General features: G+C 40.3%; 1 protein-coding gene across 2 annotated transcripts in view; it reads right to left on the minus strand.

Moving 5' to 3' along the window:
- The window catches only part of NYAP2 (neuronal tyrosine-phosphorylated phosphoinositide-3-kinase adaptor 2), a 135,107-nt gene that overhangs the window by 104,480 nt on the left and 6,726 nt on the right, over nt 1-23,901 (minus strand). For both annotated transcript variants that reach the window (XM_058031629.1, XM_058031630.1), the window contains exon 2: nt 23,028-23,270. In XM_058031629.1, coding sequence (XP_057887612.1) covers nt 23,028-23,233 — 206 coding nt within the window. In that variant the 5' untranslated portion in view covers nt 23,234-23,270. The remainder of the gene's footprint in view (nt 1-23,027; nt 23,271-23,901) is intronic.

Raw genomic sequence — 23,901 nt, forward strand, 5'->3', positions numbered from 1 at the left:
AATGAGACACAGTCACTCCAGCTAGGAGCTCATAGTCTGGAGATAAGAAGCAGGCAAAGCAAGGGGGGAAGCAAAGGAAAACAGGTTTAGTGACTTGGTTCAGGTTTCATTTTCTAACAGCAGAGAGAAAAGAAAATTCTTCTCTCCAAAGCCCTACTTTGGTAACTTTTTGTCCTCCAAAGTGCTGCTTATGGCAGGGGAGTTCAAGTGAGTCTCTCCAGCCTTCTTCCTCTGGACAACAGGATATCCCCCTTTAAGCTCTTGTCTGATTTATGAGGAGCTGAGAATTTATTTACATCAGTTCAAGTCCTCTTGCTGGAGACTTTTGAAACATATATATAATTTTCAGATCTTTTTTACTGCTTGCATCTCTTACTCCTCACCCTTTCTCCCTTCCTCAATATCCACCTCTCCTGCAAATCAGAAGATTTGCAATTTTCACAAAAAGGAAAGCAGCAAAGAAGCACATGCAAAAATTCTGTTGCAGGGAGAAAATAAAGCAAGCAAAAAAAAACCACAAACAGGAGGAAGAAAAGACAGAGTTAGGAAGAAAAACATTTTCCAAGAAAACCCAGACAACACTTGGTGTTTGGACTTTCAGTTTTAAGCCCAACTGAACCACCTCTCTGTGGCCTTCTGCTTGAAGATGTAAACAGCTCCAGCCCCAACATTGCTTTTGTGTAAAAATCAGCACTAGCAAAGCATATCAAATATTTTTTGTCTCACACAGGAAAGGATTCCATTTGCTTTGGGAACAATTCAATGTTATCTACTACCATCCAACTTAAAAGTTTTGTATAGTATGAAAATAAAACCAAACACCACGCTCACACACAAAGAATAACAAGCACAAAACAACTCACGGGTACTCTATAGGCTGAAATTTGTTTGCACAAATTATTCAGTGAGCCCTTATGAATAATGAATGCATTGTGGAAGCCACGACTAGCTTATGAATTATTTATTAACTGAAATATGGGCTGAATTTGTCAGATAACCTTATTTTCCACAAATCATTCAACCATCTCCTACATTAAATGGTACCAACTGGTCTCCAAATAGCCCTACCTGCAAAATATAATCTTTGTTTTCTGTGGCAGGAGAGGAGCTTTTAAAATCAAATTTCTGGAGACCTTCCATAATATTGCCTGTCAAAGCTTTGCTCAAAAAACAAGTAATTATCCAGAACCAATATTAATGCCATCCTATATTTTAATTACCGAAGGCTATAATGTGACAGCTTGGCACCTATCCTATCAATCCCAAGTCTGAAAAGAGAATATGGGTGGATATTACCTACCACATAATACTTTAGGAATAGTCCTGCCAATCACAGTGCCTTTAAAAGGAGTCATTATTTTTGAGTTGTCTGGGAGAGAGAATAACTAAAACACTCCAGTAAGTGAATGAACATGACCAGAAATTTAAAATATTTAATTTTGAAATGTTTTAAAATGCTTGGGAAATTAATCCAAACTTGACATTTTATAACATAGCCTCTTTTCATGAAGATGTTGCTCTATAGCCTATTTAACCAAGGACTCTGAAAGTAATTTATCAGTATATGTAAAAATCTTCCACATGGGAGGTACTATTGGTACATGGAAATCGTCCTACTGGGTTGGACCTGAAGTCTCTTTGATGGCACCCAAACTTTACAGAATCTTGCAAGAAACCTGCAGCAAGCAGCCAGCTCTCCATCACGCTCACAAACATCACAAGAGCAAGCTGCTGCTCTTGACCCAATTCCTGCTTGGTGCCAGAGGCACAGGGAGGTGTTATCACTGCATCCCTCCAGATGCAGGCACGGCGCATCCCTGTTCCTCCCGCAGCACTCACGAGGCACAAGGAAGCTCCTCTCCGTGCCCTCATTTCCCGAGCATCCCAGCGCCAGATGAAACTTGACCGAGCGTGAAGGAGGGACCATCCCCTCGAACAGCTCGGTGCTGTTACAGGTGACCTCTGCAAGGCCAGCGTGTGACACAGCCCTGCCGTGCCGAGCGCCCCTCGCCGTGCAGGCGCCGCTCCACCGTCGCACGCGATGGCAGCAGCTCCGGCCGGGGCTGCCCCTCCCCGGCCTGTCACACCTTCCAGGACAGCCGGGGCTGCTCGTCCCCGGCCTGTCACACCTTCCAGGACAGCCACGGAGAGCATCGCAGGCCAGGGATGCTTGTACCCAGCTTGTCACGTCTTCCAAGGGGGGCCACCGCGAGCAGCGCCGGCGATGCTCGTCCCTAGGCCTGTCACATCTTCCAGGACAGCCGGGGCTGCCCCCCCAGCCTGTCACACCTTCCAGGACAGCCGGGGCTGCTCGTTCCCAGCCTGTCACACCTTCCAGGACAGCCACAGAGTGCAGCTGCCGCCTGCATCAGCCGAAGGAGCAGCTCAGACGGGATTCCATCCCCCCTGGGCTGGAGCAGCCCCACACGGCAGAAAGCCGCTAATGATGGCGGTACCGGGCTGAGGAAGGCGCTGATTGCGCCGTAATTGTTGCTCGCTTAAGCAATTGTAAGGAAGGATTGCGGCAGCAGTGCCAAAAATCCTGGGGTGCTCGTGACCTTTTGTTGTGCTTGCTGCGGTCTCTGGCAGCTTCAGCAGCGCGATGGCTCATGGCAAGCAGCAGCTACTCAAGTATTTGTTCGGGGTACAAATGAATAATGAACAGGAGATGAATCAGGACCCCCTACATCAGCATTCTTACCCTAAAAATGTCAAAATGCAACAGGCTACTCACAAACAAACATGCAGAGATGAAAAAAATAGCATTTCCTCAGTGGTTTATTGCAAATCTAGTTCAGGAATGAGTTCATCCCAAATGTTATTCTGGTAAATAAAGGAAGTTGAGCTAGATTTATGTCAGCTTTCACTGCCTCAGGACAAATTGTGAACTTGGGAAAAGTGGGAAAATATACTAATTAAAGATCTATTTATTAATAGACCCAATTGGAATCTATTTCTAGTTTCTCATCTGGACAAATACAGTGAAATAAAAGAATGAAGAAAATGTACCATTTTCTGCAGTTGTGGGTGCTTCATTCTCTTTTTCTTTATAGTCACTATGACAATTCAACAAGTATTCTACCATAGCTGAGATGTGGTTATTGCCATAGGATGTGTTATCAGCATGGCCAGGAAATGGTTCACTTGAGGCAATTAGAACTGACATACAAGCCTTCATTACAATTACAAAACTGGGAGGGTTTATGACCACACAGGCTTTTTTCCTGTGTGGATATAGTGTGACCTGACCACAGAGTCACCACACATTCCCATTAAAAATCAACAAAAAACAAATCAAAAGCATCGGTCTCCAAGAAAGAGGATAAAGACTAAACTGTCTTAATAGTTTCCTCCATGAATAGGCATAAAGGCCCTAAAACAATAGCAACACAGATGTTACAAGTGGAAATCCCATTTTATGAAAAACAGTCACAGCCTGTCCCTTGTTGAGAAGACCTCTCTCCTTCTGATGCTTTGAGACACTTCATAAATAAAAAGAAAATAAAATTTTAATAAAAATTCAGAGGCTGAGAACTCTACTTCCAAAATTACTTCCTTTAGGCTGAAAATTAAATATTTAATCATGTATGCAATGAGATTCTAAAACTGCAGTGGGAGAAAACTGGCTAATTTTAGGATTAGGATAAATTTGCTCCTGGATGCTTCACCAGATTATGAGAGACATTTGTTCTAAAAAATGCACCACTGCATCTCCTGTTCCCCTTCTGTGCTCAGGTGAGTGGGCTCTGAGTGCATCTTGTAAAAGCCTTACCCACCACAGGCTCAAAATGCTTGGATTAGGGTGTTCCACTGTTTCCTATCCACACAGAGAAAAAGATGAAAAGGACTGGGAAAAGAGATTTGCATCTCTTTCAGCAGAAAATATTGCAAAGAGACAAACGAGGACACAGCAGTGAAAGCAAAGCAACTACAAAGCTTTAGGTGAGGCAATCAGAGTATGAATCATCTGAGGAACTTTGCCACTGCTTGTCAAACAAATTATTCATCAAATTACATCTGCTGGTCTTTGACTGGTTTAAATATCCCAAGCTTTAAAAAGCACAGTAGTAAACCAGCAAGATTATATACCTTTTTATCATGTGGTCTCACAAACACAATGAAGAAAGTGGAAATTCTTGCAAATTGAAGATGCCACTGAGAAGGCTAAGAATCAATTTTGATTAAACAACCTGAAATTTATTTTAGTTCAAACTAAAAATAGATCAATGCTTTGACTTCACAGAGAAGAGGAGAAAAATAGCAGGCAATGCATTTCTTTGTCAAGCTGTCATTTCATGTTCACCCTTCTAAACAAGTTCCACTCACCTCAGCTACCTTAAGGCTACTGCAGACTTGTAAACCAACAGCTTTGGCAGGTCTGCACCATATGGACACTGCATCCCCTTGTAAATTCTAAGTTACTTACAGCCATACAGTAAATATTCAGGCAATCCTGCTCATCCAGGCACCTTCTGCTACAACTTTAACACCTGGGTCATATTGGTAGAGACATCCACATTGGGGCATAGTGCAAAATTTGATCTGAAAATGGCTGAATCTGAGCCCCATCTGCTCATGGACACAGCTGTAGTTTGCAAAGCTAAAAGATCCCCAACTCAATGAACCCAAAGGTGACTGCTGTGTGCTGTGAAACCTTGTCCTCACCAGAACTGCAGTGCTCAATACACACACAAAACTGCCAACACAACAACCAATTCATCTAAACATTGCAGCCTGCAAGTCTCCTGAAGCACTGGGATTGTACAAAACCAGTCTGTCTAGGAAAGGCTACTTTAGCAAACAAGCATCTCAATTTTTTTTCATGCGTACATCTGCTCTCCTGTGTTGATCTACATGTTTAAAAAATGAGAAAAATATAAATTCAGGTATGCAAACAGTTATGTTAACAGTCCTGGACTTAGGTCAGAAACCAAGGCAAAGAACCAAAAATTAAATGTTTTAATAAAACAAAGTTCAATTTTCTCTTTCAATGAAATTAAAAGGCCTTCCTCAATGCACAGTTCAGCACTATAACTTGCTAAAGAAAGATTAATCTTAGATCTTCTTAGAGATCTTACGCTTCTATTTTTTTTTGTTTTCCTGATAATTGACAGAAGGTTTCCATATACTACAGAGTACACAGGAGAAATGATTTCCAGTTCCCAAACCAAGAAGTGGAAAGGCTGAATTTTGGGACTGCAACTTGCTAACAACACACACTTACAACTAATCACCCTGTTCCTTTTGTTTTGGCAGAAAACAACTGAGAATTCCAATTCCTCTGCTCTCTGTTCTCCTATTTCTGCTTCACTGCCTCTGGTCATGGAGAGATGCTTCTAGCAGGTTGACAAGCACTGTGGAACAAATGGCACCTTAAATCACTGATGGTTCACAAAGCACATTGAAATAAACATGGATCAACCACTTTGGCCTTCAGATGATCTCAGTCTGTGAGGTGTCTCTTCACTCAGGCCCCCTTTTACTGCCTTGAGACTGCTCCTCATGCACTTCACGGAAAGCCAACACTGGCACATTTTTCCTGTGGCTTTGCTGTGCTTTCTGTGCTGATGCCGTCATCAGCACAGAAAGCACAGCAAAGCCACAGGACAGAACACACACAAAGGATCTGGAGGTCACAGCCTTGCAGAGACACCAGCCATGGGTGAGTATTTTAAGGAAGCAGGCTTAATGTTTCCAGTAGGTTGGTTGATTTGGTTGGGTTTTGGTTTTTTTTTCCATCCCACTCCTACATTTTACCATATTTAATCTGGAATCTCACCTTATGTGAGAAGATGATGAAAGATGTTGCTGAAAGCCAGGCCATCTGCAGCCTGTGCCACTTTTGGTAGTGTTTTAGGTCAAGAAACAACTTAGAAGTGAGAACATCCATTGAATCCATATTCAGCGGTCACATTTGAAGTTTTTAATACGTACATGTTTCAACATGAAGTGACCTTTAATTTCAGTATTTTAAAAATATATATAAAAAGAAAAAATTTGGACTTGGCCTTTTAAATTCATTTCACAGGAAAAAAAAAAAAAACAACCAACCAAAACCAAACAACACTGATTCTGGTTTTAGTTGGAAAATAAAATTCAAAAAATGCAGAATTTCCAACAAAACAGAATTTTAAAAGTCTACATAATGCTTTTTCAGTTCCTCAAAATTATTATGTAGGAGGAAAACATAACTGGGAAGCAGAGAAAAAAATTTCTCATGGCATACATAGTTATTACTTAATGATCTGTAGAGCAAAAAGGCACAAAGACAATAGGTGCTGCGTTATTATTTGATGCATTTGGAGGTATTAGATCAGGAGAATTCTAAACACTTGGACTATTTTTACTTTTGCATGATTTATCTTCTGTGCCTTGCTTTGATCTCATCTTCTGACCACCATTCTTGAGTTCAGTAAACAGGGAAAATTGTGGGGATCTCTACCCACAGATTTCAAAGCAGGCAGCTTCTCACTCTCAGCATGTTCTTGCCTGCTGCTCAGATTAGAAATGGAAAAAGCAACATTATGCAATATTTCTGCTAGAGTACACACAGGCCTAATATGCTCTTTAGGTGTTATAAGAAAGCAGGAGATAGACTGACAGAAATTTCTAGGAAAGGTAATTCTTTGAACAAACAAGAAACTAAGATGGGAAGAGAAAAATTATTCCAGCCTTAAATTTTTCCCCGATATTTCATCCTCTATCAATAGGAGGAAATAAAATAATCTCCAGATGCTAATATGGGTGTACCAGCTCTTTACTAAAAAGGCAAATGTGAATTTCCTTTCCTTTTACATGGCAGCTCCAAAGTTTTGAAGGCTAATATGCTGAGAGCTATCATATTTTATATAGTAAAGATCATTGCACAAACACTACTGTAAGTAGTCAAAGCTGTGCTCCAATCACCCAAAAACCTTCTGATTCTTGTACCAAGTATATTCCCTTAGTTTAAACAGAACCTAGTAGCCTCCAACAGACACCTGAGCTCATGTGCAATGCTTGTTCTATACAGAGTGAATAAGGATTGAAAGAATGCTCCTGTAGTTGTATTTTTATTTGTACAAATGCCTTTCCTCAAGAGCTGCAGGCCCATGCCAGGTGGCAGCAGCTCTCTTCTGGAGCACAGGGCAAAGCTTGGCTCTGACACTGAGAAAAGCCACTCTGCCTTGTGCCCCAGGCTCGTGCTGTGATGAGACCTGCAGCTGCCAGAGGAGCCCAGCTCTGGAGCTTTCCACCCAGGCCACCTCCTGGGTCACCGTCCCCCAGCCTCTGCAGTCCCTGCTGTGTGGCTCAGGGAGCAGGAAGCACCACAGCCCTATTTACATGCACACCAGCCCCTGCATAGCAGTAAACCCCAGTTCTGAGCAACTGCTGGTTATTCTGCCCCATAAAACACATCCAGGACAATGACTGACAGGGACAGAGCACTGAGGCTGGAGCTCAGGTGAACACCTCTGCTGGTCATGTGGAATTTGACCTCACACCATAGAAACCCTCCAGGCAGGTTTACTACAGCTTTGTGAAATCAAACAGACACACTCAAGTACCAAAAAACCACAACAAATGTGTCAAGCATACTAAAGGTCAGCAGGCATACTGACAGATTTTTCCACCAAAAGCAGAAGAATTTTATTCTGTCTTAATGCAAGACATAATTTTATAAGCCAACATATGGAATGATAAAATACTTCCTAAAAATTATTCAAAAAATAATGGCAAAGTGTTGTTTATTTTCACACAGAGGCTGAACTATAAGCCATTTAATCATGGAATTGACCTTGCAGTTGGAGGTTTAGTGAGACTGTACAGCAGGAGATGTGCTAGAAAAAACAATGCTTGCTATGCACTACCTCAGGAACTGGACTACTGTGGTTAATGTGCGTGTGTGTGCGTGTGTAAACTAGCTGTTACACACAGGCTCTCAACAATTTCTTTAATTAATAAAAGACACAAACAGCCATATATTTCATTAAAACAAATTGTAAGGTCTCTTCTGCTAGTAGTATGAATTAAAACCAGTAAACAGCATCACCTTGTGTCAATAACAGCACTAGTGTGCATTCCAGTCATTTACAAGGCACTTGATGATAGAAGGTCTACAATAAATATGCAGTTCTGATGGCCTTGCCATTAAAGACTGAAAATAGCTTTTTCCATCCCCTTATTTACATGAAATGGACAAAAAAAGGTTAGAAATAACCAACCTCCCTTTCTATTTTGCTGTCACTGCATTTCACTTGCTCCCAAATGCTCAAGCATTTCACTTGCTCTCAAAGAACACCCCAAAGTAATTCTGAAAAATTAAAGGAAAAACAATATAGAAAAAAGTTATGAGATTCTGTACAAAGAGGAGGGAGAAATTTACTGATTCAATTATTTTCCATCTCAACAGTTGGGCACCCAGAAATTAAAATGTATAAAGGAATATAGTTTTTCTTAACCTATTTTTCCTGACTATTCATTTATTTTGAAGTAGAACCAAAGTTGTCAAATGAAAACAAATCAGAAAGTTTGCAGCAAACCCCTTCATGGCATGGCATTTCCTTACATTAAGGACTTCTGCAGCAAGACAGATCCCTTGAGGTGTCAGTGTGGTCACAAGAGATCACAGGGGATCACAGACTTCACCCCCTCTCTTTAGGCAGGGCCTTGGTGTCACATGTGGGAGCCAATTGCAGATCCCTGGGACCCCGTGGAGAGAAGAAGCAACCTCCAGAAAGCCCTTGCTGAGCTCCCATGGCCTGAGACAGCCTTCCAGAGCAGTCAGAAGGTGGCAGAAGGAAAACTGGGACTTCATCCTTTAGCTACTCAATAAAGTCTTCTGCTGCTGAATTTCCACCTCTGGAAATTAAAATAGCCCATAACCCAGGCCAGTGTGCCTGCAGTCTTCTTGCTTCTGATGCAGACTTTAAAACATGGATTTCATCAGAACTAAACCAAAACTACTACTGCAGCCACAAGGATCAGAGAATGAGCCAGAGTGACACTGAGGAGCCAAAGCTGTCTCCCTAAAACTCCTGTGCTTCCCAAAAGAGCTGGCTCAGAAGGTAGAGGCCATCAGCCTCCACAAGGAAGGGCCAGGTAAAGTTGCTCTGGGACAATTTTACTGGGGCAGCGACCTGCAGTTTGGCTTTGCTAAGCTTGGTAAAACCATCTACATTCATACATCCCAATGAATTTCAGCAAACAGGAAGATTCCCAGCTCTTGCTGGGGTGAGGTGCAGAGGCCAAAGACCACAATCCAGGACAGCCTGTCTCAACCTTTCCAGAGTAACATCCCACAAAAACATTAATGCACCTGTATGGACTTCAGCACTACACTCTCAGAGATCCTGATTTGAGCTCACTATTGGGCTGATGAGAACTGCTTATTCCTTTAGTATTGTGGGAGTTCTTCAATTTTACAGTTATGGTTTCACATTGGCTAAAAATATTTTTTTCCATTAAAGAAAGAGCAATGGAAGAAGTTACTATTCTGAATACAGGGGAGAAACCTCTGCTTCTCTCTGTTTACTGCCATATTTAATTTACCAGATGCATGTCTTAAAAAACAAGAAATTTAATAGCTTAGGATGGCATAAATCTTATATAGCCATTGTGACACCAAGAAATGAAAACTTCATTGTGGCACAAACTATGTTTTCACCCAATGTTAATTGCAGTATTTATCTCAAAGTGCAAACCAACACAAAACATTTTAGAGAAAAAGACCTGAGAAGAGTAAACAACACATGCTGGTCAACCTTACATTAACATCAGCATACATTAATAATGGCATCATAACACAGGAACACTGAATGCTGCTACTTTTAAAGAATGGATCATTTTCAAGCAAGCACAGTTGTTAATTCCCTTACTAGAAAAACCACATATTTCTATACATTTCTTTTTTCAGGTTTTTTTTTGTATTATCAGTTAAAATGAATATTTGGAGAGTGAGAGGGAAATGACAATAACGGATATTAGACATTTAGGAAGAAACCAGAGGTCAAAGCTCTCCTGTCACTTCCAAATGCCCTTAAAACTGCATTTGACAAGAAAATGCATTCAGCTTATTTTGTGCATAGCTTAGAATTCAGGGCAGCCCACAGCTCTCCCCCTTCCAAGTGTTTGGGAATGGTAAACAAATTGGCAGATAATTACATTCTGTCTCTTAGCAACCCTAAATGTCTTGCAATGAAGTTGTTGGGCTTTTTTTCTGATGTGTAGTTTTAATGACATTATTTCCACAAATTTTAGACCCATTCCAACAAACCCACTTCATACAGAACCTCCTATATCAGCGTTCAGTTTAATGGTAGCAAAGATCAGCTAGTGAAAGCTACCATCTTGTTTGTAATCTCTTGGGAAGACAATTCACAATAAATACATACTGAGAACAAACAAATGACTAAGTAGGAAGAGGCTAGTCAAAATATTTTGTCATGAGCCTAAATAGCCTTTTCCACTGCCATAACTGCAAACAAACAATACAGAAACCTGTGGTTTAAACTCAAACCTTTAGACAGCAAAGTTCATTAATTTACTGAATTAATGAAATTTGAAATTTTACAATAGAAGAGAGGTTTGGGCCAGTTTCTCAGGAAAAGAATTGAATGTGGTAATCTTTTCTGAAAATGCAGTCGTACTTGTAGGTATGAAGGAATTCTAAAAAGCCAGTCCATGAAAGGGGAAATATTGCTGCCACTCCTCCCCTTCTGCAGACACAGCACAACAGAGCAGCAGCAGACTGCTGGGAGCGGTTGTCAAAATCTTTACTACATTTTAGTGGAGTGGAGAGGGCCTTTGTTCAGTGCCTTCCCTGGAAAGACAATCTCTAAGTTTCCTTTCCCTCCTAATAATACATCAGAACACATATCAATAACAAAAAAGAAGATACTGAAAAATCAGTACTGTCATATAAATACAATAAAAACAGTAACCTAGAATACCTTATTCTGCCAAAAGAGTTTTACTACACATTCCCTTACATGTCTCCTTATTTAAAGGTTGATTTTGTACTAGAATCTATGTACAATCACTGGCAGAGATGCATGGATACACAATTTGTCACTGTGTTCCTAGTAACAAAGATAATATTGCCTCTCTGTTTAGTGGCTGATTTAGGTACAAGTATCTCTCTAAATTAATTTCCAAAGCATGTTATTGTTCCCTTACCATAGATCTTCCCCAAAATGGTAACCAAATAATAAACTCATCTGAAGCAGGAAGAAAAAGCAGTCTCTCACTGAATAGTGTTAATTATCAGTATTTGCACCCTAACTGATTACTTAGGAAATGAAGATGAAAATCTGACAGTCTGGAACTGGACACTGAAAATAGATTTTCCTCAAGTGCAAGAGCAACACCATAAATCACAAAAATTAACTTCAGCACAGGGACTTAGGAGTTGGTCTCTCTATAATGCTTGATAAATTACATCTGCATAGCAGACAGGAGCCTAAATAACTTCAAGGGGTTTTGGCAATAACTAAGACAAATGAAGTATTTCACAGTGTTTTGTTGCTGTGCAGGGTTCTCCATTTCAGTCAGGCACCTGGTGGTGTAGCTGGGCTCACCACAAAGTTCTTGACACAAAAATCTCAGCTTCCAACTAGATGAGAAACAAAAACCGCATCACTTTAGTCAGGCATCTGACAGAGGAGAGGCAAAGAGAAGAGGAAAGTGATTCCTTTCCATTTTTTTAGTAAAGATCAGTTTTTCAGGAGCTCCTTTCCAAGCACAAGCTGTGCCAGTGGGCAGACACTGACAGCAGCATATGCTGCACCTGCCCTACAGCAAAGGAACCAGGGCAGCTCTGCCTTGCCCACCACCACCCACTCCTGGGAGACTGCAACCCTCCAGATTTCCTGATCAAATGCCACACATAACTCCTTTTAAACAAGCTAAGTCAGGCAAAACTTGTATCAGTCTATGTTTTGCTGGGGAAGGAGTCAGATCAATGCCATTGTCATCATCACCAGGTCTAAGAGGAAGTCTAAAGGAAGAAAGGTGGTTTTGGAATGCTTTGTTGATAATGGAATGGACCTGTGTTGGTTTTGATTTTTTTTTGCTCTGTCCTCATTTACTCTTCTGAAATCTAACAGAATCTAGGAGGTGACAGCAACAAAGGTTTCCAGGAAAAAAATATATTCAGTGTAGTTCACTCAACTGCAATGGGCTCCTTAATATCTAATTTAAAAAGTCATATTAAAAACACCACTACTTTATCTTCCCACATAGATTTTTTTTCCCATTGAAAGACAGAAGGAAGGAAAAAGAAAAAGCTATGAGCTAAGCCTTTTCAACCTTCATCCATTTTTTTAAAAGCTCAAAACAGCATCTAAGAGGAGAAGCAACCCAGGCAAGATGATGCAGGTGAAAGCAGCGATGCTCAGAGCCAGGGTCCCTTTAAGGAGCTGCCTGGGCTGGAGCAGTCACATGGGCACTGGTGTGTGTGGCTCTGTGCTCAGTAAGCCATGCAGCTCTTGGCTGCACCAGCCAAGTGTGTCATGTGAGCCAGGGGTTGCCATGACGAGCACGAATGCGGCTCCCATCCGCTACAGCGCCGAGGCAGCGCAATTCAGATCAGCAATGCACAAATGTGATTTCCTAGGGGAAAAAAACCTGCACTTTGCTTTGCTTAACAGTTTGGATATAAAGCTGAAACAATTAAAATTATCTCTGCAATTGTATTTATGATAAACTGCTGAAAAACCTTTTAATTTCAGAACAATAGCTATGTAACAAACACTAGCAGTTCAATCTTCAATAGCAGCTGCATTTTGGCATAAACTGCAGTACATGAATTTCAGAATATTTTTCCATTTAAATACCAAGAATGTTGAATTTCTTCAGAAAAGAAGTGGAGATGGCTGTTCCAGTGAAATAAAAATCATGGCAAATCAACTCTAAAATTCACTCTGCCTTTCTTAATGTGGTAATCCACACGCAGGCTGACATTCAACGCAGGAAATTTCTGTGAAAGATGTTCCTGACACTGAGGTAGCATTTTATCATCAGTCCTAACATCTGCTACCAAAATTAAGCAGCTTGCTAATACAGCAGGCTAATGAAGACCTGCATCATATGGGCTGCCATTGCTGACTTGGTGATGGAATGCAGCTGGAGCTACTTGCAACCCAAAGGCAAGTTTATTGAGGCATTCTGTTTCTGTGGGGGCAGCCATAGGACTGCCAGCTTGAGGTGAATTTCAGCAAGGCCCTTTCAGGAACCTCACTATAACACAAGGATCTAACAAAGTGTTCAGAGACCTCTGGCATACCATGGCCGTGAGTGTTTAATACGCATACAGGGGATATTCCTGTGTGCTACTGGTTTCAGAGAAAAGATATTCAAGTCTTGAAATAATCTGAGATAGAGACTCTACACAATCATTTATAAGGAGCCTAACCATAAAAAGTGAGTGCCCAAGCCACTGAGAAATTCTGTAAAAGCAGACAACCTCAAAGTAATTGAAATTTTTAATGAAAGTCAGCCCTTTGTCTCCATGTTTGTAGAAGTGCCTGAAAAGGGATAACTTGTATTGAAAAAGAATTCATTATCTCAGTATTTCCTTCCCACAAGAAGACCAAATAAAAATTCCATTTTATTTAAAGCCAGATAGACTCACCATACCCCTAACTCTGCCCATCACTTATAAGGGGCTGCTCTTAAGCCTTATAGCACCATTCAGCCTGTAATTGCTACCAGCTCAGGGCACATGGAAATGCAGAGCTCTTTCAGCACAGGAAGATCATGGTGTTGTCTTTGTTCTTTGCCCTCATTAGAAGATCTTCTGTTGGGGCTTCATGGGTTAATTTCAGATTCTTCTCTTTTTTAACCTTATGCTTTTTACTGCACCCTTACACATCTCGCTTCCAGCAGATACTATAGGGTTTTTTTCCAATAGCAATAAAATCCATCGCAAATCACTTGCTGATTTAAAGGAATCAGACTACTAAAGCACAAAGTGATGCTCCAGGATTTCCTCTCCATTAGAGTGAAGAGCATTTAGCATCAATTGCTATTATTTTTAATCGGATGTCCGAAAAACTGAAGATCTACATCACTACTGATCCAATCAAGATGCTTCTCCCACAACAAAATTACATAACAGATTACATGATTTTTTACTGAATCTACCTTGATTCTCTCTGCCTACAGCAGATGAATATAAAAATCTAACTACTAAAATACTGGATGTAGTCTCAGGATGAAAATAATTGATTTTGTTGTGCTACTGAGTTTTCTTAATGACAAAATTGTTAATATCTCACTCAAATTCATCTCATCACCAAAAATTAGAAAAATGAGATCACCAGTCAGACTCCTACTAATGTGCTTTTGGTGTTAGCAGACTGTTCTTAATTAGCCTCTCTTGGTTTACTTATTGTGGATGCCTGCAGGATTGTCTCACATCAGAGTCACAAAACTGAGCATAAGATAAATAACTTCTCACACTCCTCAATACCTCTCCTTCAGCCCTGAGCATTCTGCAAACAGCAGGAATTTGCTACCCTATAGCTGCACACAGAGAAGCAAAACAAACTTTGTGTTTAATTATAGAAGATTATTCTCTAGATGGGCTACATTTTTAAACAATCCCTTTTTGCAGTAGTAAAGGCCTCAGCAGTTGCCTTTTGTCTTTAAAGATTCAATTAAAAGTATGTTTCTGAAATTAAATTACAGCATGAAATTAGCTAAGGGTATGAAATACGGCATTTGCCCTGGCATTCAGGGGAAGGCTGTTCAAAGCAATTCACTTAATGGCTCCAACATGTGATCTCAACTTAATAACTAAAGTGCCCTCAGCTCACAGAGGATCTACTGGTGAGATGCACCCTGCAAAATCCACCGAAAAGAGAAATGGATTAAACCCAGGTAAATCTTATTAATTTATGGAAAACCCTGCAGTTACTCTCATTTTTGATCTTCTAAAATGTTACTATTTTGTCAAGAAACGCACTTGTTGGCAGGAATATTTCTGTGGGTTTTAGCTGGCTTTGGCCTTCTCAATCCTGACACATTCCAGAAACATCTGCTGGAGTCCATTGGAAGCATTTGCTCCTCTGCAGCTTTCAGAGAGAAGTGCTGGATGTAATTCATCACAACCACTGGGGACACACTGCAGTTTATTCTGCGCTCCACTAATATAAGGAAGGAAATGAGCAGTCCCCTAACTCCTCAGGTTCCCCTTTAGTCACCTGTTGGGTGCAATTTCAGCTCATGCTGTGAGCTGTCTTTGCTCTGCATGCACTGGGTAGTGTTTCAGAGCAATTTCCATTTGGGGTCCTTGGGTACTGTGCAATAAAAAGGGAAATGAAAACAAATTCCACTGACACTCAGCTTCTGTGGGACCACAGCAGCTCTCTCTGCTCATTCCCAGGCTCCTGGCAGCTCACAGGGGGCTGCAGCACCTGCCCCAGCCCAGCAGGGCTCTACTCTTCCTGAAGGGAGCCCTGAGCTCAGGACACACCACACAAAAGCCTTTTTTAGTTGGTTGGTGTCATGGCGGACTTTTTGTATTGAGGGCTTTGTGCATTTATTTGCTTTTATATATATTTTTAACTGACTTTATTTATGATTGCAACTTAAATTAGGGTAGAAAGCCAGAAGGAAAAATAAAAGCATTCTCAAATTAACTATAAAACTCACAGCTAATAATGTCTCTGCAATCCATTTCTTCTCTAATCTCTTCTTGCTCCTATTTTAATCCAATCACACAAAACTCTAATAGGGCACATACATATTCCTCCTTTCATATAAATTTTAGCCACTGATACAGCATAACTTGACAACAAGATGCCCTTCATCTGATGCTTCTGTTACATTCTCTTTTTCCAGGGACACACCCAAGAACAGACTCTCTACTTCTGGCTAAGGAAATAAACATCCCAATTAAATAATCAAGTATCATGCATATTTCCCTCTGAAAGCATAGAAATAAATAAATAAAAGTCTGCCTAGCCTGTCAGGAGGGTGCTGAGGAGAACATGCAAAGGGCACAGATGCCTGCCAGCTGGATGGGGCTTAAAGCAATCTTTATTAATATTAAATCCAGCCAAATACAGCTGTGATTCACGGCCCTGAAAAGAGCAATGAACTGAGCTATTTTGCTCAAAGGAAACATTTGTTTTTCTTCAACTTTATGAACAATTATTGTTTAATGATGGATTTTCCTGAAGATGCAGAAAGATTCACTCTTACTCTTCTAATGCTGGCACAAAGCATCAGCTCTGCTGGGTTCTCAGACTGGGGGTGTGTGTTCCCCGTGTCTAGGACCATAGCTAGCTGCAATTTCACTACAATGGGCTGTAAGATTTCTTTTTACATGTTTTTTGTTCAAGTATCTGTCCTCCAGGTTGCAACATGTGCTCCAAATTTGGGTCACAGGCAATTACAAACTTTGTCAGGGGTTAATGAACTTCAACATGGAGCACTTTTTGTAACTGGAAAACTTGAGACAGATCTATGCTTTTAATTTGCATATGAATTGTGCTGTATTACTGAATGTATTCCTCTATTAATGAAGTCCGTCCTGAAACAGTTAGAAAAAATTCATCCGGGCATGCTTGAAAACAGTCTTCCCTATTTTTTATCCAGTCTTCATAACAACACTTTTAATTAAATTCTGCTTCACTCTGCAATTTTGTAACATACTTGAAGATATTTTCCAAACAAATGCAAACCTTTGATTCCATATAATGGCACCACCAGAACTCTACAGGATCATGCAAAATATGTCTATTTCTACAGCTCTACATGCATCTCTCCTGCTGAGAGGGCTTTCGGGTTAGCGGAAATGCAGGATAATTTTAACTACATCCTGTAGTTGATGAGTAATCAAAAGATAGTGAGAGAAGACACTGGAAATAGAAGTGGGAACAAATGGCTACAAGCTGTCCATTAATATCCACAGAGTCCCAGGCTCTCTCAGCAGCAGCGAGCCAAGGGCTGTGTCCAGCAGTACAGCACACCTCCCGGGTGACTCAGCCTGATGGGAGCACGCACCCAGGTGGGCTCAGAGCCAGGCCAGCTCACCCACTGACACAGGTGCTCAGGCAGCCCTGTGAGTACCAACAGCTTCCAGACACTTCCACTGGGTTTTAACAAGAATAGGGGACTGGAATCCCTTTAGAAGCCTTCCAGGCTCTCTATGACCCCACACTCCTAACGTGCTTTTTAAACAGAGCAGATGAATCCTGAGAGAAAAAAAATGCACCCACCATAGTGGATCAGTTTGAGCAATTAGTGGAACAGTGAAGGGAAGGAGACCATGTAAACTTCCTGAGAAGTAAAAGTTGTAGGAAGAAGCTCTAAAAGGGAAGAGTTTGTGAAAATAACATCAAGATTTAGATAGGAAACTGATAATGATTTCTGCTTTATTTCCTTGGTCTTTTGGATTGTGAGGCTGGATATCAGCCTCTATGGTAAATTTTAAATGACATTAATCACATGACTGATCTAAAATAAAACTTCTCAGAATAACAGCAATATAAAATAGTTTGCATTGTGTCTGTTGTTTATTTTGTGTGGCAATAACACAGGCAGCCATATGGATATGAGCATTTGGAAGGGAGGATTTGTTGGCTAGATCATCACATCTGTTTACTTATAAAAGCAACAAAAATACATTTGGAGGTCACTCACTTCACAACCATTTTTCTTACTCTTAATGAAAAAAAAAAAACTATTAATGTTACCCTTTCTACATTGAACCAATTACAAAAGATACCCCAGGATATTTTCACAAGAAAAAGGTTTTAAAATCATAGAAAAATTAGTCTCTATCACACCTCATCAGCCATTTCCACCATAAAAGTGGTATCAGAGCAATAACTTAATCTAGGATGAAATGAGCATGCAACATGTCCAGGAGGAAGATAAAGAAAACAACAGTGCCCCAGTTAAGCTTCCTCATAGCACAAACCTTTTGATCAAAGGAGCACGTACCACTGACCTCATCTCCAGAAATGATATTCACCAAGTGAACTCAGATTTGAATTTAAAACAAAAACAAATAGAAAAGCCTCAAAACAAACAAACCCAAACAAACAAAAAACTCAAAAAAATCCCTCCACAATTTACATCAACACACTGAGACAAAAACAATGGGTTAAAAAGTTTGTAATGTATAATATCTCAACAATTTGTTTACAGGTATAACAGCTGAGGCTCTCACCATGACCCATAATATTTAATGCACTTCCTTCATCATTTTTTTTGAGGTCAGGCTATAAGCATACTGTAATCTAGCAAGCATAATTAGTCCTGCTAATTTAGAAAGGCGCAGTTTACTACCCAGAATTTCAACTACAGACAGATGTTCAGAAAAAAAGAAAATACTTTCACCTAAAGTATTGTTCTGATTTCAGGACAAAATCATAAAAATTAATTCCATAATGAAATTATTTTAGGTTATTTTTTATTCTGGTAAAAATACTTTGGTAAAAGCTCTTCAGCATGTCCATATAGTCTAAGATTACACATTTTCTCAGCTGAACAGAGCTTTTGGCAGTGAATAATCCCATGCATCTTTTTATATTTTCTTGCTGTCACCCACACTTGATAACACAACTTTTAGCTAAAGGACACATAATTTACATCTTGTTCACAAGGGAAACTAAGGATAGGAATGACAGAAAACTACAGAAAGATAATACCTGAATTCAATTACTTCCATGATCATTTCAAAGCAGAAAAAAAGCAAGAGAAAAATATGATCTTACTTTTGCTGATGGGTCAGTCTTCAGTACTCGGTTTCCCAAAGAAAGGAGAGGTTATGTTGACAGCTGTTCATTACAATTCCTTCTTTACTACAAGAGCTTAACTCTGCCACTGGCTGGCTGGCCCATTTCTGCTAGCTTTAGCACACAACAGTGCCCCTAAAAGCTCCTCCTCTTGACAGCATCTGTCTGGATACAAGCACAAGCAAGGCTTTCCATAGAGCCATTTAGGTCCTGGGAACAAGCTACAAGTAAGGGAAACCATTAGAAGTAAATATTTTGATGACTAAGTCCGGGATTTGGCAGGCAGAAATTCATGCCCACTGTTACCACCAGCTTTACAGTAGAGAAGTCACATCTTCACAGTGTTACAAGTGAAAATTACTTCCCTGACAATAACTTGAATGATGCACAAAAAATAGAAGCCAGACCTTTGAAAGCATGCACTCTGATTTATTCAACATGTCCGAGCCTTCAGAGAAGGAGGGTTCATTATTTGTTTCTTACCAAGCTTTTGTATTTGTGCAAGTAAAAAGGGAAAACATTGGTGAAGTATCCACACAAAACATTAATAACGTATCTAAATATGTGCATGTCAGTTATGGATGAGTCAGAAAGCAATTGCTAATTCCAACAGATGCCCTGTATAAACTCCAAATACTCACCTTTTTTCTGGCATCCATGATAGCTGAGGCAAATCTACCTTCTATCATGTCAAATGTATGTCCCGTGCCAGTGAAAATGATACTGCTCCATAACTTTATTTGCAATTTATAGGCTCTGTGGGCAATATGCCAGTACCTTCTCTTAATCTGGACACAGCTCCCTGAATAGACAATGATCATGTAATTACACCAGATGAATAAAAGATGGAAGAAAAATCATCTATATGTTAGGTCCTATATACCTACATATTTATTGTGCCTTACTCTCAGCTACTAATCAGCACATTAACCTTGTTTTCTCCGCATGAGCGCTAAGAACCATACTAAAATTAGGTCAGAAATTCAGATCAGATCAGCTGACTCAGCCCAGCAAGATTAGACAAAGACTAGTTGCTGTTATTTTTCCCAATCCAATACGCTGTGTTTATCCCGCAATGTACAATGGATCCATACATTTTTCCCCACAATTAACCTATCAAAGCCAGACACCATGAGACAGCAATCACACTGAAGGTACATCAGTGCTACTGAAGAAACACAGCCCAATGTATCCTTTGGGAAGCAAAGTGTACAATCAAGCAATTTTTTTAAGGTCATTTTTCAGTTCTTGTTTCAAACTGCTCAGACTAATGCACTTCAATGAACTTTAGTCATTCAGCATAGTTATGAGATGATTTAGGTAAATAACAGCTGCTTCTAAATAGTGTTGTGTGTGAATACCACCACTTTATTAGACAAAGTATTACTCATTATTATCTTGTTAATATACACAAACAGCCTTCTTCTAATAGAGGCCATCTAAACACTAAAATTGAATAGCTTCTAAATAATTCAATAATTGGACAAGCAGGTAATTCTCTGCAGGTGCCAAAGGCTTCTGGCTGCTTTATTTTGATTCTCACATGCAAAAGAAGAGTATTTGTGGGAAGCCCCTCTCCTTCCCAAAAATCTACCTGCAGTTAATCACAGGGGATGGCTCCCTTGTTGCTAAGGAGATTGTTTTCAGCTACTGGGAGTCTCCAGACTGGTAGCAGTTACCACTGCACATGTGCACCACTTGCTATCTAGGCCACGCTCTCAGGAATTAGGGATAATATAAATACCCACCAAGACAAGATAAAGACATAAAGAATATAGTACAGAAGAAGAAATCAGTGATCCTACTTTCTCTTTCCTGACTGCTGCATTTCAATAGACAACATGGTCTTGGATGAATCCCTGGAGGTTACCAGAGGGAGCCAACTCAATTGCAATCAGCCTAAGTGACTTCAGACCTGAAGGGACAATACCTGATTTGACTAAAGGAACCATGGTTTGCCATTGCTTTTAGTTTTTCCAACCAAAGGTTGATCTCAAGTATCTTTTTTTACCTCTCCAAGTTTACAAGGAAGAAAGAAAAAAGACTTAAAGAAAGTGCTTTTCTAGATTGCCTGACGTGTTTTTCTACATTGTTTCCTCAAGCAGACCTTATTCCCCCCTTCAGCATTATTGAGATAATGCCCCCGTGGAGATGGCCATGACACAGAGCATCATCACACAATTTCAGAAAGCTTTAAGCATTCTCCCATACACAGTAGCACCATACCTCATCAGAAGGCTTCAGGCTTCTGCCCACACAGAGTAACATCAGGCCACTTCAGAAGGCTGCAAGCAACTGCCCTTCTCATTCTTTAGCCCAGCCTTTTAACCCCTGCTGTTGATGCACCGCACCTGTGTGCTCCTCACTGTTAATGCCCTGCACCTGTGTGTCCCTCATGGCTCATGCACTGCACCTGTGTGCTCCTCACTGTTAATGCACTGGCCCTCATGGTTCATGCACTGCCCCTGTGTGCCCTCTGCTCCCTGAGGTGGTTGGTCAGTGCTCCTGGGCACTCCATGGCTCATTGCTGTCAGTGCTGCTCACCTGCTGCTCACAGCTGCACCCACTGGGGATGAGGCTCAGCCCAGCCCCATCCCAATCACCACAAACTGTGTGCCTACAGGGAGGGATCAGAGGGGATCACTGCAAACAGTTTCCCACAGAAGAGCACTGAACTGAGGAAATGTTATCTCCAAACCACATATAAACACATGCTGTTCCTCTAATAAGCCCACTCTGTTGGTAGGTCTTCTACCTCCTGTCTTCTGGCTCTGTGACTGAGGATAAATATTCTGTTCTCATTGATCTCAGTTGAGTGTGGGCAAGAATTTGATGGTTTGGTTCAGCCCTAAATCATCTGTACTTCTCCAGAGCTCTTCATCAAATCGCTTTGCCAGGGTCAATGAAAAAACCACACAAACCAGCCACATTGTAGGAAATACTGTCACTACTATTCAAACGATGTAGAGAAGCTCAGCTAGAGGACTATAAAGAAACGGGTTGGTCCACATGTTACTCTCTCATGTCCCAAGAAACCCATTCATAACAAAATCTGTTCTGGTACTTAGTAACCTTTATGGTCACACGTATAAAAGTACATGGAAGCAGATTAGCCAGAGTACAGCCTAATTGGCTGTATTCACCTTAATTTCACATTATTCTTATAACTCCAATGAAATTACTGACAATCCAAATAGTTCCACTTCCTGGAATATAAAGTAGCCATATTTTTTGCTTTAAATTCCTTCATCTCCCTCCTCTCTCAAACTGTGTGTGCTGCTCTTTTCCTTTTAATGTTCCATCAAAATTATCAGACTACCAAGGCGTTGCTCAAGCATTCACAGCACAGCATGTCTGTTATACCTGGGTGTACAGTACCCAAGACATAGCATAAAATTTAATCACTTAAACTGAAATACAGAAGATTCATGCTGGGGGAAAAAATTCAAAGGACCTCCTATGAGTTTATGCTCAAGCCATCCATTCACATATAAATGTTAAGGATTTGTATGGAGGATTTTCTGCTATTACAGAATTTTACCTTCACCTCTAGTAAAACAATTTTTTGTACTGGCAAATGTGTATGCAATAAATATTTCTATCTATTCCATTCAACCTAATTTCCTCTCCAAGAGGCTACAGAGATTTCATTGATATCCGTTGGCACAAGCGGCCAGGTCATGCAAGTGCTCCTCTCATTAACTGTCAATTAAAATCAATGGAATTGTTCAAGAAGAGCTGTTATAGGGTTCTGCCCATCAGGGGCTTAATCCATTTTCCTGTAAGTGATTGCAATATTGTTACTGACTTCAGAGATCACAGAATTGAAAGGGAAATGTAAATAATAGACAGTTTTTTGAAACAAACCTCAGACACCAGTTAGAAGGCTTTGAAAATTTACCAGATTTAAAACATCAGCTCAAGAAGAGTCTATTTTGACCTGTGAGACTGCCCCTGTCTTGCTCACACACAAATACATTTTTGCACAAATTATAAACTGTTCATCTAAAAGCACTAAGAGGATGACAACCCATTTGTCACTTGATCTACATCTATTCCAAGCTCCCAAAATTTTTGTTACAAATCACACCTGCTCAAGACGCCACACATGCTGCTCAAGCTATGTCTACACAATGTAAATCACATGTGTTAGAGGCCTGACAGAGGCCAATGCTCTGTACTGCTTTTGCCAGCAAGCTTCTTTGAAATCAACTGCTCTACACTTATTTACCATATCTGAATCTCTTGTTTTTCATTACTCTGCCAGACCACTCATCTTTTTATCAAAATATTTACCGTTTTATTGCTTCTTCTTGTTTTCGGCGTTTTTCACTCTTTTCTTTCAAGTAAGCCAGGTTTGTTTCATTCCTCATGCGATCATTCTCTCGAGCAATGTCTGATGCATTCTGTATAACCAAGCCATCATAGGCCTTCATCCCCATATCTTCAATATACTGGAGAAAAGCGCCCAAAGTGACCTCCTCCTGATTAGAACTCATCATCTTGCAGGAGATAATGAACAAAGGAAAGCAACGTTTCCTGCAGGTTGAAAAACACATAATACCTTAATCAGTAGGAAAATATCTTATGGTTTATGACAGCAAGATCATGTCAGTTGTAATTAACATCTCCATAAGAGACAATTTTTCAGACTTTCCCATTTAAAGGGTAATAAACAAAGCAATTCAGAGGACAGAACAACATTACTTGAGACAAGAGGAGACAAAACCAAGAATCTCTTCTTTCAGGCAATGAAGATCCAAAAAATTACACTGTTTAAATCCCAAAAACATTTCCTTCCACCCCTTGCCATTTCCTAGTACCCAACAGTTGCATAAACACTGCCATCCTGAATCTCCGTTTGAATTGAACTGAGAAGGTTCCATCACAGGACAAGAGGTCCTCTTTTACAGTTTAGATAAGGCTGCAACAGAGCAGATTACCGGAAAATAAAATCCTATTCTGACTACCAGAAAAAGTTCCTAATATCTGCAGGATATTCTAAAGTTCAGGTGAAAAGCATTCTTCCATTTTTTGAAACAAAAAAGTTAAAAGCATTCTTCAGGCTCAAATTTCAGAAAGAAATATTGTGAAATATTTTCCTGTATTTCTTATTTATGTAACATGAACCCATGAGCCGTGGTCATTTGTTGCCCAACATCTTGAAGCT

This window comes from Melospiza georgiana, chromosome 10, assembly GCF_028018845.1.
Source record: "Melospiza georgiana isolate bMelGeo1 chromosome 10, bMelGeo1.pri, whole genome shotgun sequence".
NCBI lineage: Eukaryota > Metazoa > Chordata > Aves > Passeriformes > Passerellidae > Melospiza > Melospiza georgiana.